The sequence below is a fragment of the Oncorhynchus mykiss genome, chromosome 14, assembly GCF_013265735.2.
Source record: "Oncorhynchus mykiss isolate Arlee chromosome 14, USDA_OmykA_1.1, whole genome shotgun sequence".
NCBI lineage: Eukaryota > Metazoa > Chordata > Actinopteri > Salmoniformes > Salmonidae > Oncorhynchus > Oncorhynchus mykiss.
Genome location: NC_048578.1, coordinates 42,416,972 through 42,435,586, shown reverse-complemented (window position 1 = coordinate 42,435,586; position 18,615 = coordinate 42,416,972). Strand labels below are relative to the sequence as shown.

The 18,615-nt window shown below is 43.9% G+C and overlaps 1 protein-coding gene across 1 annotated transcript; it reads left to right on the top strand.

Moving 5' to 3' along the window:
* Nucleotides 1-3,119: 3,119 nt before the first annotated feature.
* Nucleotides 3,120-18,294, top strand: si:ch211-153b23.4 (Grp1_Fun34_YaaH and SUA5 domain-containing protein). Its single transcript, XM_036943587.1, has 11 exons — nucleotides 3,120-3,204; nucleotides 3,777-3,890; nucleotides 8,924-9,132; nucleotides 11,221-12,244; nucleotides 12,350-12,805; nucleotides 13,051-13,150; nucleotides 14,479-14,627; nucleotides 15,867-15,979; nucleotides 16,887-16,976; nucleotides 17,527-17,649; nucleotides 17,867-18,294. The coding sequence occupies exons 1-11, from the start codon at nucleotides 3,144-3,146 to the stop codon at nucleotides 18,089-18,091; spliced, it is 2,664 nt and encodes an 887-aa protein (XP_036799482.1). The 5' UTR covers nucleotides 3,120-3,143; the 3' UTR covers nucleotides 18,092-18,294.
* The last annotated feature ends 321 nt before the right edge of the window (nucleotides 18,295-18,615 follow it).

Genomic DNA, 18,615 nt, shown 5'->3' with positions numbered 1-18,615 from the left:
TTTGTTCCATCATCTTTGAAATGCAAGAGAAAGTTCATTATATCACTTAAAAGTCTAGGTGCAATATAGATTATGGCCACTAGATGGTGCAGTGTATGTGCAAAGGTTGAGACTGATTCAATGAACCATTTCTGTTCAAAATGTTGTATCAAGGCTGCCCAAATGTGCCTAATTGGTTTAATAATACATTTTCAAGTTCAAAACTGTGCACTCTACTCAAACAATAGCATGGTATTATTTCACTGTAATATCTTCTGTAAATTGGACAGTGCAGTTTGATTAACAAGAAGTTAAGCTTTCTGCCAATATCAGATATGTTTATGTCCTGGGAAATGTTCTTGTTACTTAAAACCTCATAATAATCACATTAGCCTACTTTAGCTCAACCGTCCCCCAGGTGTAATGAACACTGAACAGGTGTAATGAACACTGAACAGGTGTAATGAACACTGAACAGGTGTAATGAACACTGAACAGCTGTAATGAACACTGAACAGGTGTAATGAACAGGTGTAATGAACACTGAACAGCTGTAATGAACACTGAACAGCTGTAATGAACATTGAACAGGTGTAATGAACACTGAACAGGTGTAATGAACACTAAACAGGTGTAATGAACACGTGTAATGAACACTGAACAGGTGTAATGAACACTGAACACATGTAATGAACACTGAACAGGTGTAATGAACACTGAACAGGTGTAATGAACACTAAACAGGTGTAATGAACACTGAACAGGTGTAATGAACACTGAACAGGTGTAATGAACACTGAACACATGTAATGAACACTGAACAGGTGTAATGAACACTGAACAGGTGTAATGAACACTGAACACGTGTAATGAACACTGAACAGGTGTAATGAACATGTGTAATGAACACTGAACAGGTGTAATGAACACTGAACAGGTGTAAAGCACACTGAACAGGTGTAATGCACACTGAACAGGTGTAATGAACACTGAATAGGTGTAATGAGAAATGAACACGTGTAATGAACACTGAACACATGTAATGAACACTGTACAGGTGTAACGAACACTGATCAGGTGTAACGAACACTGAACAGGTGTAATGAACACTGAACAGGTGTAATGAACAGGTGTAATGAACACTGAACAGGTGTAATGAACACTGAACAGGTGTAATGAACACTGAACAGGTGTGTAATGAACACTGAACAGGTGTAATGAACAGGTGTAATGAACACTGAACAGGTGTAATGAACACTGAACAGGTGTAACGAACACTGAACAGGTGTAACGAACACTGAACAGGTGTAATGAACAATGAACACGTGTAATGAACACTGAACACATGTAATGAACACTGTACAGGTGTAATGAACACTGAACAGGTGTAATGAACACTGAACAGGTGTAATGAACACTGAACAGGTGTAATGAACACTGAACAGGTGTAATGAACACTGAACAGGTGTAATGAACAGGTGTAATGAACACTGAACAGGTATAATGAACACTGTACAGGTGTAATGAACACTGAACAGGTGTAATGAACACTGAACAGGTGTAATGAACACTGAACAGGTGTAATGAACACTGAACAGGTGTAATGAACAGGTGTAATGAACACTGAACAGGTGTAATGAACACTGAACAGGTGTAATGAACAGGTGTAATGAACACTGAACAGGTGTAACGAACACTGAACAGGTGTAATGAACACTGAACAGGTGTAACGAACACTGAACAGGTGTAATGAACAGGTGTAATGAACACTGAACAGGTGTAATGAACACTGAACAGGTGTAATGAACAGGTGTAATGAACACTGAACAGGTGTAATGAACACTGAACAGGTGTAATTAACACTAAACAGGTGTAACGAACACTGAACAGGTGTAATGAACACTGAACAGGTGTAATGAACAGGTGTAATGAACACTGAACAGGTGTAATGAACACTGAACAGGTGTAATGAACAGGTGTAATGAACACTGAACAGGTGTAACGAACACTGAACAGGTGTAATGAACACTGAACAGGTATAATGAACACTGTACATGTGTAATGAACACTGAACAGGTGTAATGAACACTGAACAGGTGTAATGAACACTGAACAGGTGTAATGAACACTGAACAGGTGTAATGAACAGGTGTAATGAACACTGAACAGGTGTAATGAACACTGAACAGGTGTAATGAACAGGTGTAATGAACACTGAACAGGTGTAACGACACTGAACAGGTGTAATGAACACTGAACAGGTGTGTAATGAACACTGAACAGGTGTAATGAACAGGTGTAATGAACACTGAACAGGTGTAATGAACACTGAACAGGTGTAATGAACTCTGAACAGGTGTAATGAACACTGAACAGGTGTAATGAACAGGTGTAATGAACACTGAACAGGTGTAATGAACAATGAACAGGTGTAACGAACACTGAACAGGTGTAATGAACACTGAACAGGTGTAATGAACACTAAACAGGTGTAATGAACACTGAACAGATGTAATGAACACTGAACAGGTCTAATGAACACTGAACAGGTGTAATGAACACTAAACAGGTGTAATGAACACTGAACAGGTGTAATGAACACTGAACAGGTGTAATGAACACTGAACAGGTGTAATGAACACTAAACAGGTGTAATGAACACTGAACAGGTGTAATGAACACTGAACAGGTGTAATGAACACTGAACAGGTGTAATGAACACTGAACAGGTGTAATGAACACTGAACAGGTGTAATGAACAGGTGTAATGAACACTGAACAGGTGTAATGAACGTGTGTAAAAATGACCATAACAAGCGTTCTAATCACCTGTAAACACACTAGACAGACTCAAATTTCACATTTACAAAACAATGATAATTACAAGTGTTAAGACGTGTACCGGGAAAGACGATTTGAACATTTTTGCCTTCCATATTTGACCCCTTAGAAAATTACCTCTCCATTGACAGTCCATGTTCATTAATGGCCTTATTTTAAGGCTCTAGGAAGAAGTTGGGTGACTTGGTGAGAGGTATCAGAAGCGTCACTTGGGTGAATCACCGCGCCATATCCTGTAACAAGTAGAGAGAATGACGTAAGATCACCGGACAGCATTTATAACCTCAGAGCGCTCCGTGGCGCGTGCATTAGACACTCCGGAGATGGCTGAGCTCGAGGCAGAATCGCTTCATTTCTCCGTGGGCATCCTCGGTATCTCCGGCGGTGAGTGAACATTTAGATTTCTGATGGGTTCTACTTTTTATATAGCCTAAAACCTTTAAAAGAATTAGCCGTGTCTTACGATTTAAATATATTGTAAAATAAATATATTATTGAGTTGATGAAGCAATGAGAAGTTGATCATAAAAACAATACTTGGCATGGTCCCCGACAATCAAAATACAGAGTAAATAAGATAACAACAGTTAGGTCCCACTCGAATATATTTGATCCAAAAAAAGAGTGGGGCTTTTTTAATGTCGTTATCTTATTTTCGCTTTATTTTGATGATCCTTATAGGTCTCATATAAAATATTGTGACCACAAAAAAATATATATATATATTATATGTATTATGTTGTACATGAATGCAGCAGGCTGATTCTCAAAATAGACTTCATGAGAGATGTGAGGGAGAGTGGTCCGGAGCATCGGCAAGTTGCAGTACAGAAACTTGGCCAATAGAGGGCGAATATGGCTCTGTGTTCATGGCTTCTTGTCAAACAATGTTTTTTTTGTGTGAGTTTGTGTGGTCTGAAGCCTGATGTCTTCTGACCTGTTGTTGAACCCTGCAGGTTCTCTACTGCTGCTGGTGAATAACTATGGCAGCTCTCCTGAAAAATCCCTCATACCCCATACTGCACTGGGGGTTCTACTGCTTATCATCGCTGCCCTCTTGGCCTACTCTGGTAGACTACCTACTGTTTATTACTCATAATAACCCTACTCTGGTACCATATCTACTGTTTATTACCCATAATGACCCTACTCTGGTAGACTATCTACTGTTTATTACCCATAATAACCCTACTCTGGTACGATATCTACTGTTTATTACCCATAATGACCCTACTCTGGTACCATATCTACTGTTTATTACTCATAATAACCCTACTCTGGTACCATATCTACTGTTTATTACCCATAATAACCCTACTCTGGTACCATATCTACTGTTTATTACCCATAATGACCCTACTCTGGTACCATATCTACTGTTTATTACCCATAATGACCCTACTCTGGTACCATATCTACTGTTTATTACCCATAATGACCCTACTCTGGTACCATATCTACTGTTTATTACTCATAATAACCCTACTCTGGTACCATATCTACTGTTTATTACCCATAATAACCCTACTCTGGTAGACTACCTACTGTTTATTACTCATAATAACCCTACTCTGGTGCCATATCTACTGTTTATTACCCATAATAACCCTACTCTGGTACCATATCTACTGTTTATTACTCATAATAACCCTACTCTGGTACCATATCTACTGTTTATTACCCATAATAACCCTACTCTGGTAGACTACCTACTGTTTATTACCCATAATAACCCTACTCTGGTACCATATCTACTGTTTATTACTCATAATAACCCTACTCTGGTAGACTACCTACTGTTTATTACCCATAATAACCCTACTCTGGTACCATATCTACTGTTTATTACCCATAATGACCCTACTCTGGTACCATATCTACTGTTTATTACTCATAATAACCCTACTCTGGTACCATATCTACTGTTTATTACCCATAATAACCCTACTCTGGTAGACTACCTACTGTTTATTACTCATAATAACCCTACTCTGGTGCCATATCTACTGTTTATTACCCATAATAACCCTACTCTGGTACCATATCTACTGTTTATTACTCATAATAACCCTACTCTGGTACCATATCTACTGTTTATTACCCATAATAACCCTACTCTGGTAGACTACCTACTGTTTATTACCCATAATAACCCTACTCTGGTACCATATCTACTGTTTATTACTCATAATAACCCTACTCTGGTAGACTACCTACTGTTTATTACTCATAATAACCCTACTCTGGTAGACTACCTACTGTTTATTACCCATAATAACCCTACTCTGGTACCATATCTACTGTTTATTACTCATAATAACCCTACTCTGGTAGACTACCTACTGTTTATTACTCATAATAACCCTACTCTGGTAGACTACCTACTGTTTATTACCCATAATAACCCTACTCTGGTACCATATCTACTGTTTATTACTCATAATAACCCTACTCTGGTACCATATCTACTGTTTATTACTCATAATAACCCTACTCTGGTACCATATCTACTGTTTATTACCCATAATGACCCTACTCTGGTAGACTACCTACTGTTTATTACCCATAATAACCCTACTCTGGTACCATATCTACTGTTTATTACTCATAATAACCCTACTCTGGTAGGATACCTACTGTTTATTACCCATAATAACCCTACTCTGGTAGACTATCTACTGTTTATTACCCATAATAACCCTACTCTGGTAGACTACCTACTGTTTATTACTCATAATAACCCTACTCTGGTAGACTATCTACTGTTTATTACTCATAATAACCCTACTCTGGTACCATATCTACTGTTTACCCATAATAACCCTACTATGGTACCATATCTACTGTTTATTACTCATAATGACCCTACTCTGGTACCATATCTACTGTTTATTACCCATAATAACCCTACTCTGGTAGACTACCTACTGTTTATTACCCATAATAACCCTACTCTGGTACCATATCTACTGTTTACCCATAATAACCCTACTATGGTACCATATCTACTGTTTATTACTCATAATGACCCTACTCTGGTAGACTATCTACTGTTTATTACTCATAATGACCCTACTCTGGTACCATATCTACTGTTTATTACCCATAATGACCCTACTCTGGTACCATATCTACTGTTTATTACCCATAATAACCCTACTCTGGTAGACTACCTACTGTTTATTACTCATAATAACCCTACTCTGGTACCATATCTACTGTTTATTACTCATAATAACCCTACTCTGGTACCATATCTACTGTTTATTACTCATAATAACCCTACTCTGGTACCATATCTGCTGTTTATTACTCATAATAACCCTACTCTGGTAGACTACCTACTGTTTATTACCCATAATAACCCTACTCTGGTACCATATCTACTGTTTATTACCCATAATAACCCTACTCTGGTAGGATACCTACTGTTTATTACCCATAATAACCCTACTCTGGTACCATATCTACTGTTTATTACCCATAATAACCCTACTCTGGTAGGATACCTACTGTTTATTACTCATAATAACCCTACTCTGGTACCATATCTACTGTTTATTACTCATAATAACCCTACTCTGGTAGACTACCTACTGTTTATTACCCATAATAACCCTACTCTGGTAGACTACCTACTGTTTATTACCTATAATAACCCTACTCTGGTAGACTACCTACTGTTTATTACCCATAATAACCCTACTCTGGTACCCTATCTACTGTTTATTACTCATAATAACCCTACTCTGGTACCATATCTACTGTTTATTACCCATAATAACCCTACTCTGGTAGGATACCTACTGTTTATTACCCATAATAACCCTACTCTGGTAGACTACCTACTGTTTATTGCCCATAATAACCCTACTCTGGTACTCTATCTACTGTTTATTACCCATAATGACCCTACTCTGGTACCATATCTACTGTTTATTACCCATAATAACCCTACTCTGGTAGACTACCTACTGTTTATTACTCATAATAACCCTACTCTGGTAGACTACCTACTGTTTATTACTCATAATGACCCTACTCTGGTAGACTACCTACTGTTTATTACCCATAATAACCCTACTCTGGTAGACTACCTACGGTTTATCACTCATAATGACCCTACTCTGGTAGACTACCTACTGTTTATTACTCATAATAACCCTACTCTGGTAGACTATCTACTGTTTATTTACCATAATAACCCTACTCTGGTAGACTATCTACTGTTTATTTACCATAATAACCCTACTCTGGTAGACTATCTACTGTTTATTTACCATAATAACCCTACTCTGGTAGACTATCTACTGTTTATTTACCATAATAACCCTACTCTGGTAGACTATCTACTGTTTATTACTCATAATAACCCTACTCTGGTACCATATCTACTGTTTATTACTCATAATAACCCTACTCTGGTACCATATCTACTGTTTATTACTCATAATAACCCTACTCTGGTACCATATCTACTGTTTATTACTCATAATAACCCTACTCTGGTACCATATCTACTGTTTATTACTCATAATAACCCTACTCTGGTACCATATCTACTGTTTATTACTCATAATAACCCTACTCTGGTACCATATCTACTGTTTATTACCCATAATAACCCTACTCTGGTAGACTACCTACTGTTTATTACCAATAATGACCCTACTCTGGTACCCTATCTACTGTTTATTACCCATAATAACCCTACTCTGGTAGACTACCTACTGTTTATTACTCATAATAACCCTACTCTGGTACCATATCTACTGTTTATCACTCATAATGACCCTACTCTGGTACCATATCTACTGTTTATTACTCATAATAACCCTACTCTGGTACCATATCTACTGTTTATTACTCATAATAACCCTACTCTGGTACCATATCTACTGTTTATTACTCATAATAACCCTACTCTGGTACCATATCTACTGTTTATTACTCATAATAACCCTACTCTGGTACCATATCTACGGTTTATTACTCATAATAACCCAACTCTGGTAGACTACCTACTGTTTATTACCCATAATAACCCTACTCTGGTACCATATCGACTGTTTATTACTCATAATAACCCAACTCTGGTAGACTACCTACTGTTTATAACTCATAATAACCCTACTCTGGTAGACTACCTACTGTTTATTACTCATAATAACCCTACTATGGAAGGATACCTACTGTTTATTACCCATAATAACCCTACTCTGGTACCCTATCTACTGTTTATTACCCATAATAACCCTACTCTGGTACCATATCTACTGTTTATTACCCATAATGACCCTGCTCTGGTACCATATCTACTGTTTATTACCCATAATAACCCTACTCTGGTACCATATCTACTGTTTATTACCCATAATAACCCTACTCTGGTACCATATCTACTGTTTATTACCCATAATGACCCTACTCTGGTAGACTACCTACTGTTTATTACTCATAATAACCCTACTCTGGTAGACTATCTACTGTTTATTACTCATAATAACCCTACTCTGGTAGGATACCTACTGTTTATTACCCATAATAACCCTACTCTGGTAGGATACCTACTGTTTATTACTTATAATAATCTTACTCTGGTACCATATCTACTGTTTATCACTCATAATGACCCTACTCTGGTACCATATCTACTGTTTATCACTCATAATGACCCTACTCTGGTAGACTACCTACTGTTTATTACCCATAATAACCCTACTCTGGTACCATATCTACTGTTTATTACTAATAATAACCCTACTCTGGTAGGATACCTACTGTTTATTACCCATAATAACCCTACTCTGGTACCATATCTACTGTTTATTACTAATAATAACCCTACTCTGGTAGGATACCTACTGTTTATTACCCATAATGACCCTACTCTGGTAGACTACCTACTGTTTATTACTCATAATGACCCTACTCTGGTAGGATACCTACTGTTTATTACTCATAATAACCCAACTCTGGTGCCCTACCTACTGTTTCAGCTAGACATAAACAAATATTTTTCTCCCTCCCTCCCTCCCTCCCTCCCTCCCTCCCTCCCTCCCTCCCTCCCTCCCTCCCTCCCTCCCTCCCTCCCTCCCACCAGGTGTGCGACGCAGCTTGTCCCAGTCCCGTTTGTTCTCCAGTGTGTGTCTGACAGTGTCGGCCCTTTGGGGTGGATCCGGCCTGGTCTACCTGCTGGTTGGGGAGCGGGTGTTGGGGGCCACAGAGCTGAGGACCTCTCTGGTCCCTGGTCTTGCAGCCTTCACCCTGGCCCTCCTCATCCTGGCTATAGTCTCGCTCTTCCAGAGAGAGGTGTGTAATGTGTGCTATCTGGGGGGGGAAGTAGGTTTCAACAATTCCCGTAACGTTCCAAAAACTCTGTGGTTTTCCAGATATCCTGGTTAAAAGATTCCTGGAGTTTCTGCTTATCCCCTCGCAATTCCACGAATCTTCCAACCAGGATAACGGCCTTAATTTTTGCTGGACCCCAGGTAGAGTAGCTGCTGCCTTGGCAGAACTAATGGGGATCCGTAATAAACCCCAGGAAGAGTAGCTGCTGCCTTGGCAGAACTAATGGGGATTCATAATAAACCCCAGGAAGAGTAGCTGCTGCCTTGGCAGAACTAATGGGGATCCATAATAAACTCCAGGAAGAGTAGCTGCTGCCTTGACAGGAACTAATGGGGATCCATAATAAACCCCAGGAAGAGTAGCTGCTGCCTTGACAGGAACTAATGGGATCCATAATAAACCCCAGGAAGAGAAGCTGCTGCCTTGGCAGGAACTAATGGGGATCCACAATAAACCCCAGGAAGAGTAGCTGCTGCCTTGGCAGGAACTAATGGGGATCCATAATAAACCCCCAGGAAGAGTAGCTTCTGCCTTGGCAGGAACTAATGGGGATCCATAATAAACCCCAGGAAGAGTAGCTGCTGCCTTGGCAGGAACTAATGGGGATCCATAATAAACCCCAGGAAGAGTAGCTGCTGCCTTGGCAGGAACTAATGGGGATCCATAATAAACCCCAGGAAGAGTAGCTGCTGCCTTGGCAGGAACTAATGGGGATCCATAATAAACCCCAGGAAGAGTAGCTGCTGCCTTGGCAGAACTAATGGGGATCCATAATAAACCCCAGGTAGAGTAGCTGCTGCCTTGGCAGAACTAATGGGGATCCATAATAAACCCCAGGTAGAGTAGCTGCTGCCTTGGCAGGAACTAATAGGGATCCATAATAAACCCCAGGAAGAGTAGCTGCTGCCTTGGCAGGAACTAATAGGGATCCATAATAAACCCCAGGAAGAGTAGCTGCTGCCTTGGCAGGAACTAATGGGGATCCATAATAAACCCCAGGAAGAGTAGCTGCTGCCTTGGCAGGAACTACTGGGGATCCATAATAAACCCCAGGAAGAGTAGCTGCTGCCTTGGCAGGAACTAATGGGGATCCATAATAAACCCCAGGAAGAGTAGCTGCTGCCTTGGCAGAACTAATGGGGATCCATAATAAACCCCAGGAAGAGTAGCTGCTGCCTTGGCAGGAACTAATGGGGATCCATAATAAACCCCAGGAAGAGTAGCTGCTGCCTTGGCAGGAACTAATGGGGATCCATAATAAACCCCAGGTAGAGTAGCTGCTGCCTTGGCAGAACTAATGGGGATCCATAATAAACCCCAGGTAGAGTAGCTGCTGCCTTGGCAGGAACTAATAGGGATCCATAATAAACCCCAGGAAGAGTAGCTGCTGCCTTGGCAGGAACTAATAGGGATCCATAATAAACCCCAGGAAGAGTAGCTGCTGCCTTGGCAGGAACTAATGGGGATCCATAATAAACCCCAGGAAGAGTAGCTGCTGCCTTGGCAGGAACTACTGGGGATCCATAATAAACCCCAGGAAGAGTAGCTGCTGCCTTGGCAGGAACTAATGGGGATCCATAATAAACCCCAGGAAGAGTAGCTGCTGCCTTGGCAGAACTAATGGGGATCCATAATAAACCCCAGGAAGAGTAGCTTCTGCCTTGGCAGGAACTAATGGGGACCCATAATAAACCCCAGGAAGAGTAGCTGCTGCCTTGGCAGGAACTAATGGGGATCCATAATAAACCCCAGGAAGAGTAGCTGCTGCCTTGGCAGGAACTAATGGAGATCCATAATAAACCCCAGGAAGAGTAGCTGCTGCCTTGGCAGGAACTAATGGAGATCCATAATAAACCCCAGGAAGAGTAGCTGCTGCCTTGGCAATGGGATCCATAATAAATACAAATACACATATAGACCATATAATTTGTATTGTTGTATGGTATTGTTTAATTGTATTGTATTGTGTTGTTGTGTTTTATTGTTGTATTTGATTGTAATTTGTTGTTGTATTGTACCTTATTGTTGTATTGTCTTGTTGTATTGTAGGTGGTCTTCTTTATCATCACCCTCTCTATCAGTCTGGCTTGTGGGCACCAAATCGCCGGTCTCTCCTCCCCGGGCTTCGGCCAGTCTGCCACCGCTGCCTGCTACCTGCTGGTCACTCTGGTGGGGGCGTACTTCGGCTGTGGCCGCCTGCTCTCCTTTATCACCCGAGGTAGAGTGGAGGCTCCTGGGACACGGCTGAAGAAGAGGAGGGCTGGGGGTCAGGGGTCCAGAGGTCCAGAGGACTGTAATGACGTGGTACCTGTAGGCCTGGTGATGAACCTCCTGTCTGCCAGTGTGTTAGCCTGCCCCCTACTGGCCGTGGTTCCTCAGCTCTCTGCGGGTCACGTCCCCTGGCTATGGACGGCTGCTGTATTCCAGCTGGGGGTGTGTGTCCTCTCCTACAGGGCCATGGACTCTCTGACAGCCACCTTCTATGGCTTCACCTCCATCCTACACTTCACTGAGGGCTACAGAGCTCTCCTCACAGCTCCCTCCTTCTCCATCCTCCCCTCCTCCCCAGTTCCCTTCCCCGTTGTCTTCTCTGTTCTGTTCTTCATCCTGGCTCTGTTCAGTTGTCAGAAGAGTCTAGCTGAGGGTCTGTATCAGCTGTTCTTTGTAGCGTATACCATCGCCCTCGCCGCCCAGCCATCCCTGTCCTTCCAGGCCGGGGCGCAGGGTGTACAGGCGGCAATCTTTGTCGTGTCAGCTGTGATGCTACTGATCACCTCCTACAACATGTTAGCCAATAGGATCCCTACGGGGGAGGGCATGTTCAAGGCCTTGGTGATGCGTGTCAGCAACCTGACGCTCCGCCCCCGTGACAGACAGCTCCACGACCCTTACCTGGGCTACTCCAGGTATGCGGACGCCGAGGTGTTGGGCCACGCCTGCTCCGTGCTCGCTGCCTTCTCCATCACGTCGTCCGTGGAGGAGCGGGACCCGCTGGTTGTGCTGGTGCTGCCTTGGACTGTGGTGGCTGGGGGCATCCTACAGCTGCTGGTCGGCTCTGTAGCCTTCTCCCGAGGTAAGACCCGTGTATTATTAACATGTTACAATTCAATATTTGTTCTGTTCGTGTGATTATTGTATATCCAACACGTTTTCATCGTGTTCATTTCCGGTACCGTAGGTAAGACACTGGAGAGCACGGCATTCATCCTGTACGGTGTCATGTGGTCTGTCTGGGGGCTGACGCGGTACGGAGGTCTCTACGGTGACACCCGAGGTTTCAACGTAGCGGTCGGCATCATCAGCTTCCTGTTGTTCAACAGTCTGGTGACGGTAGGAGCTCTGTTCCTGAACATAGCCTGGTTCCTCTACGCCGCGACCTTTCACCTCATTATCATCTCCTTTCTGCTGGATGCCGTCGGAGCACTGCCTTATGGGTACGATATCGGCGTGTCTATCGTGTTCGGCCTGGTGTCTTTCTACTGCTTCCTGTCTGGTCTGTTCAACATGACCTTCCTGACCCCCCAGTTGCCCCTGGGAAGGGCCCTGGTTAGGCTGAGCGGGGAAGGAGGAGGAGGGCGGGACACGTGTCCACATGTCCCGGCACGCAAGGCCACCGCTGTTCACCAGATAGCAGGTAAGAGGGAGGCAACTAACCTGGCGTCTGTCCCAAATGGCACCCTATTCCCTTAGTGGACTGCTTTAGACTTCAGGGTCCTATTGTTTCTCTCTCTCTCTCTGTCTCTCTCTCTCTCTCTCTCTCTCTGTCTCTCTGTCTCTCTCTCTCTGTCTCTCTGTCTCTGTCTCACATGAACCCTGATGCTGTAACAAGAAGCCTGATACTGTAACAAGAAGCCTAAGTCTGTGTCTGTCTGTCTCCAGAGATCATGAAGAGTGGGGGTATATGTGGGATGCCCACTGACACAGTCTATGTACTGGTGGCAGCCTGTAACAGACCTGAGGCTGTGGAGAAGGCATACAGGTGAGTTACACTGCTTACTAGGCCCATATGCATCTCAGTGGATGAATACACGTTGTACTCACAATACTGCATAGTGGTAGGCTGGTCCCAGAAACGTTTTAACTGCCTCTCCAAACCCTTTGTCACCCCTATAGACAGTAGTACTGAGCCAACCCCTATAGACAGTAATGTTGAGCCAACCCCTATAGACAGTAATACTGAGCCAACCCCTATAGACAGTAATACTGAGCCAACCCCTATAGACAGTAGTACTGAGCCAACCCCTATAGACAGTAATGTTGAGCCAACCTCTATAGACAGTAGTACTGAGCCAACCCCTATAGACAGTAGTGCTGAGCCAACCCCTATAGACAGTAATGTTGAGCCAACCCCTATAGACAGCAGTACTGAGCCAACCCCTATAGACAGTAATACTGAGCCAACCCCTATAGACAGTAATACTGAGCCAACCCCTATAGACAGTAGTACTGAGCCAACCCCTATAGACAGTAGTACTGAGCCAACCCCTATAGACAGTAATGTTGAGCCAACCCCTATAGACAGTCATGTTGAGCCAACCCCTATAGACAGTAGTACTGAGCCAACACCTATAGACAGTAGTGCTGAGCCAACCCCTATAGACAGTCATGTTGAGCCAACCCCTATAGACAGTAATACTGAGCCAACCCCTATAGACAGTAGTACTGAGCCAACCCCTATAGACAGTAGTGCTGAGCCAACCCCTATAGACAGTCATGTTGAGCCAACCCCTATAGACAGTAAAACTGAGCCAACCCCTATAGACAGTAGTACTGAGCCAACCCCTATAGACAGTAAAACTGAGCCAACCCCTATAGACAGTAATACCTGTCTCTCCCCGTCTTTCCCCGTCTCTCCCTGTCTCTCCCTGTCTTTCCCTGTCTCTCCCTGTCTCTCCCTGTCTCTCCCTGTCTCTCCCTGTCTCTCCCTCTGTCTCTCCCCGTCTCTCTCCGTCTCTCCCTGTCTCTCTCTGTCTCTCCCTGTCTTTTCTTGTCTCTCCCTCTCTCCCTGTCTCTCCCTGTCTCTTCCTGTCTCTCCCTGTCTCTCTCTGTCTCTCCCTGTCTCTCCCTGTCTCTTCCTGTCTCTTCCTGTCTCTCTCTGTCTCTCCCTGTCTCTCCCTGTCTCTTCCTGTCTCTCCCTGTCTCTTCCTGTCTCTCTCTGTCTCTCCCTGTCTCTTCCTGTCTCTCCCTGTCTCTCCCTCTCTCCCTGTCTCTCCCTCTCTCTCTGTCTCTCCCTGTCTCTTCCTGTCTCTCCATGTCTCTTCCTGTCTCTCCATGTCTCTTCCTGTCTCTTCCTGTCTCTCCTTCTAGGTGTAAGCAGCAGGCCCAGGACCGGCCCATGTCTCTGTGGGTCTCCTCTATAAACCAGTTAGAACCGGTCAGATCCCTGCTGTCTCCTCTGCTCTGGGACTTCATGAGCGCTGCATGGCCCTCATCTATCAGCATGGTCATACCCAGGGGTTAGTGGGTGACTTATTAACACTGTGTGTGTGTGTGTGTGTGTGTGTGTGTGTGTGTGTGTGTGTGTGTGTGTGTGTGTGTGTGTGTGTGTGTGTGTGTGTGTGTGTGTGTATTTGTGTGTGTGTGTGTGTGTGTGTGTGTGTGTGTGTGTGTGTGTAGTTTATTTGAGTTACCGTAATTGCTGGACTATAAGCTGCTACTTTATTCCCACACGTTGAACCTCGCGGTTTATACAATGACGCGGCTAATTTATGGATTTTTCCCGCTTTCACAAGATTCATGCCACCAAAAAACTGAGCACCGTCACATAATGTGACGTAAATCGAGCGCGCTCAAACTTCCCATCATACTGATTACGGTAGTAATTTTGTCACCCTCATCATGGTAAAGACACGGAGAAATGCATCTGATGCAGCTTTCAAGTTGAAGGCGATCGATCTGGCTGTTGGAAAAATAAATAGAGCTGCTGCACGGGAGCTTGGCCGTAATGAGTCGATGATAAGACGTTGGAAACAGCAGCGTGAGGAACTGACTCAGTGCAAAAAGACAACAAAAGCTTTCAGAGGGAAGAAAAGCAGATGGCCCAAAGTATTTGCAGCCACTCGACATCAGCGTAAATCGTGCATTTAAGGTGGCGCTCCGTGTTCAGTGGGAGGCTTGGATGACAAGTGGGGAGAAATCCTTCACTAAAACAGGCCGCATGCGAAGAGCATCTTATGGTCAAGTCTGCCAGTGGGTCCTGACAGCGTGGAGCATTGTCAAACAATCCACTATCATCAACGGGTTTGGAAAGGCTGGACTGCTGCGTGTTGAAGGGGCAGCATGAGCTCAGCAGGGAATTTGCCTCCGGATGAAAGTGACGAGAGCGACAATGAAAACGATCCAACATCGGATGAAGCAATTCTGAGGCTATTCAACTCCGACACCGAAGGAGATGCCTTCAGTGGTTTCAGTGCACAGGAGGAGTCTTGGTAGGCTACTGTTTAATTTTTGTTACAAGCCGTGTTTCGTTAAAGCCTATTTATTTTTGTTACAAGCCGTGTTTCGTTTAAAGGCTGTGTAAAGTTCATTTGTTTCAATGTACCGGTAGGCACCTCCGGCTTATAGACATGTGCGGCGTATTTATGTACAAAATACATATTTTTTAATAATTCAGTGGGTGCGGTTTATATTCAGGTGCGCTTAATAGTCCAGCAATTACGGTACTGTGATGAGTATGTCCTGTATTCTTCCGCCAGGCCCGTGGATGGAGGTGTTTGGTCTGGGGGAATCAGCTAAACACATTGGAACCCCTCAGAGCATCGCTATCAGGAACCCAGACTGTGCAGTAGCTACTCATCTTATCAACCTGGTACGAACCCTAACCCCTGACCTCTAACCCCTGACCCCTTACCTCTGACCTCTAACCCTCAGAGCAGCTATCAGGAAGCCAGACTGTGCAGTAGCTACTCATCTTATCAACCTGGTACGAACCCTAACCCCTGACCTCTAACCCCTGACCCCTTACCTCTGACCTCTAACCCTCAGAGCAGCTATCAGGAACCCAGACTGTGCAGTAGCTACACATCTTATCAACCTGGTACGAACCCTAACCTCTGACCTCTAACCTCTGACCTCTAACCCTCAGAGCAGCTATCAGGAACCCAGACTGTGCAGTAGCTACTCATCTTATCAACCTGGTACGAACCCTAACCTCTGACCTCTAACCCTCAGAGCAGCTATCAGGAACCCAGACTGTGCAGTAGCTACTCATCTTATCAACCTGGTACGAACCCTAACCCCTGACCTCTAACCCCTGACCCCTTACCTCTGACCTCTAACCCTCAGAGCAGCTATCAGGAACCCAGACTGTGCAGTAGCTACTCATCTTATCAACCTGGTACGAACCCTAACCTCTGACCTCTAACCTCTGACCTCTAACCCTCAGAGCAGCTATCGGGAACCCAGACTGTGCGGTAGCTACTCATCTTATCAACCTTGTTTGAACCCTAACCTCTGACCTTTAACCCCTTAACTCTAACCCCTGACCTCTAACCCTGACCTCTAACTCCTGACCTCTAACCCTTAGAGCAGCTATCAGGAACCCAGACTATGTTGTAACTACTCATCTTATCAACCGGGTGAGATCATATCATAGACCTAGTGCTGGGCTGGAACAAAAGCCTGTTCACCCTCTGTAGCTCTCAGGGACCAGGGTTTGTGGTCATTGGATATCTTAACAGATGCTTCCCATTCTTTTCCATTATTCTGCCCTGCAGGTGGGTCCCATCGCTGTGACGTCAGCCAACCCCACAGGAGAAGCAGACACCACACACCACAACCAGGTGTACGCCAAGCTGGGAGACAAGGTGCCCACAGCCTTGTTTAAACCTGGCGCTAACATAGATCTTTCTGTCCTGATCCTGTTTACATTCTGATTATGCCCACATTTTCTGAAATATATCTACACATGGTATGTTATCAGTCCACTGTAGCGCATTGTGACCACATTTCCTGGTTCCTTCCTTCATGCAAGTCACTTGACAGCTATTCTTTCATTATTATTTATACAAAGACACATATATCAATATTACTGTAGTATTACTGTAGGCTATGAGGACTGGCCACCCCTCAGAGCCTGGTTCCTCTCCACCCGGTACAGCCAGAAGAGGACTGGCCACCCCTCAGAGCCTGGTTCCTCTCTAGGTTTCTTCCTAGGTTCTGGCCTTTCTAGAGAGTTTTTCCTAGCCACCGTGCTTCTACACCTGCATTGCTTGCTGTTTGGGGTTTTAGGCTGGGTTTCTGTACAGCACTTTGTGAAATCAGCTGATGTAAGAAGGGCTATATAAATAAGTTTGATTTGATTAGTTCTGAGGGTCCAGCTGAGACACAGATAACAATCTCTCTCTGTCTGTCTAGGTGGATGGTGTGTTGTGTGATGGGCCGTCCCCTGAAAACAGTGCCTCCACTGTGGTCGACTGCACCAAGATAGAGAGCGGCCATATTGGATTCTTCAGAGTGGGCCTCATCCCCAAGTCCCAGGTAAACAGGGTTAAGGTTAGGGCTGGGGTTAGAGTTAGGGACTCTTCAGAGTGGGCCTCATTGTGTGTGTGTGTGTGTGTGTGTGTGTGTGTGTGTGTGTGTGTGTGTGTGTGTGTGTGCATGCTTGTCTATATGTAGTGTCTAACACCTCTGTTATGTGTGTGTGCATGCTTGTCTATATGTAGTGTCTAACACCTCTGTTATGTGTGTGTGCCAGGTGCTCCAGATCTTTGAAGACGTCCAGAAAAGGCACTCCCATGGCCAGATAAACCCTGGATTTGAAACAGACCTCACAGAGCCTGGCCCTAACCTGACAGACCCTCAGAGACACACAGAACAACACAATACACAGTCCCCAGAATCCTCTCCAGTTCCACCAGCCACCCAGTCTCCTGCCTACATAGACACCTCTCCACATCCATCAGACTCCCCAAGCCCCTAGGTCCTGACAACTACTGAAGACTCTTAGTTACTGCCTTAGTTTAGAACGTGTAGTAAGTGTAACATAATATTTTAGCTTTCATGTTTTCTAGGTGGAAATTAGGCGGTGTTCCCTGAATAACCACAACACAGCAAGGAAATTCATATTTAAGACAAACAGTATTTATGTATGTTTAAATGTATATTAAAAGGAAAATCTCTTTCTCTGCTGTTTGGTAATTACAGAACTTTCTCTCACCACAGAGCGGTGTCTTGTGTAAATATTGGGTTCATAGGGTTGTAACTCCACAGTTGCTATGGAGACAGATAGTTGTCACATACATACTGTGTTCTCTGTGATGGAGTTGTATTACAGAAACCTATGCCGTCGACAAATTCATGTAAGAAACATATTTTCTTTGCGGATCTATAAAGGCATTAGCCTAAATAACGATCCCATATTCAGATTGTTATATCAGTCTGCACATCAACACAATAATGGAATAATCACTTGTGAAGCTGTCTTATTAGTCACATAGACAACTG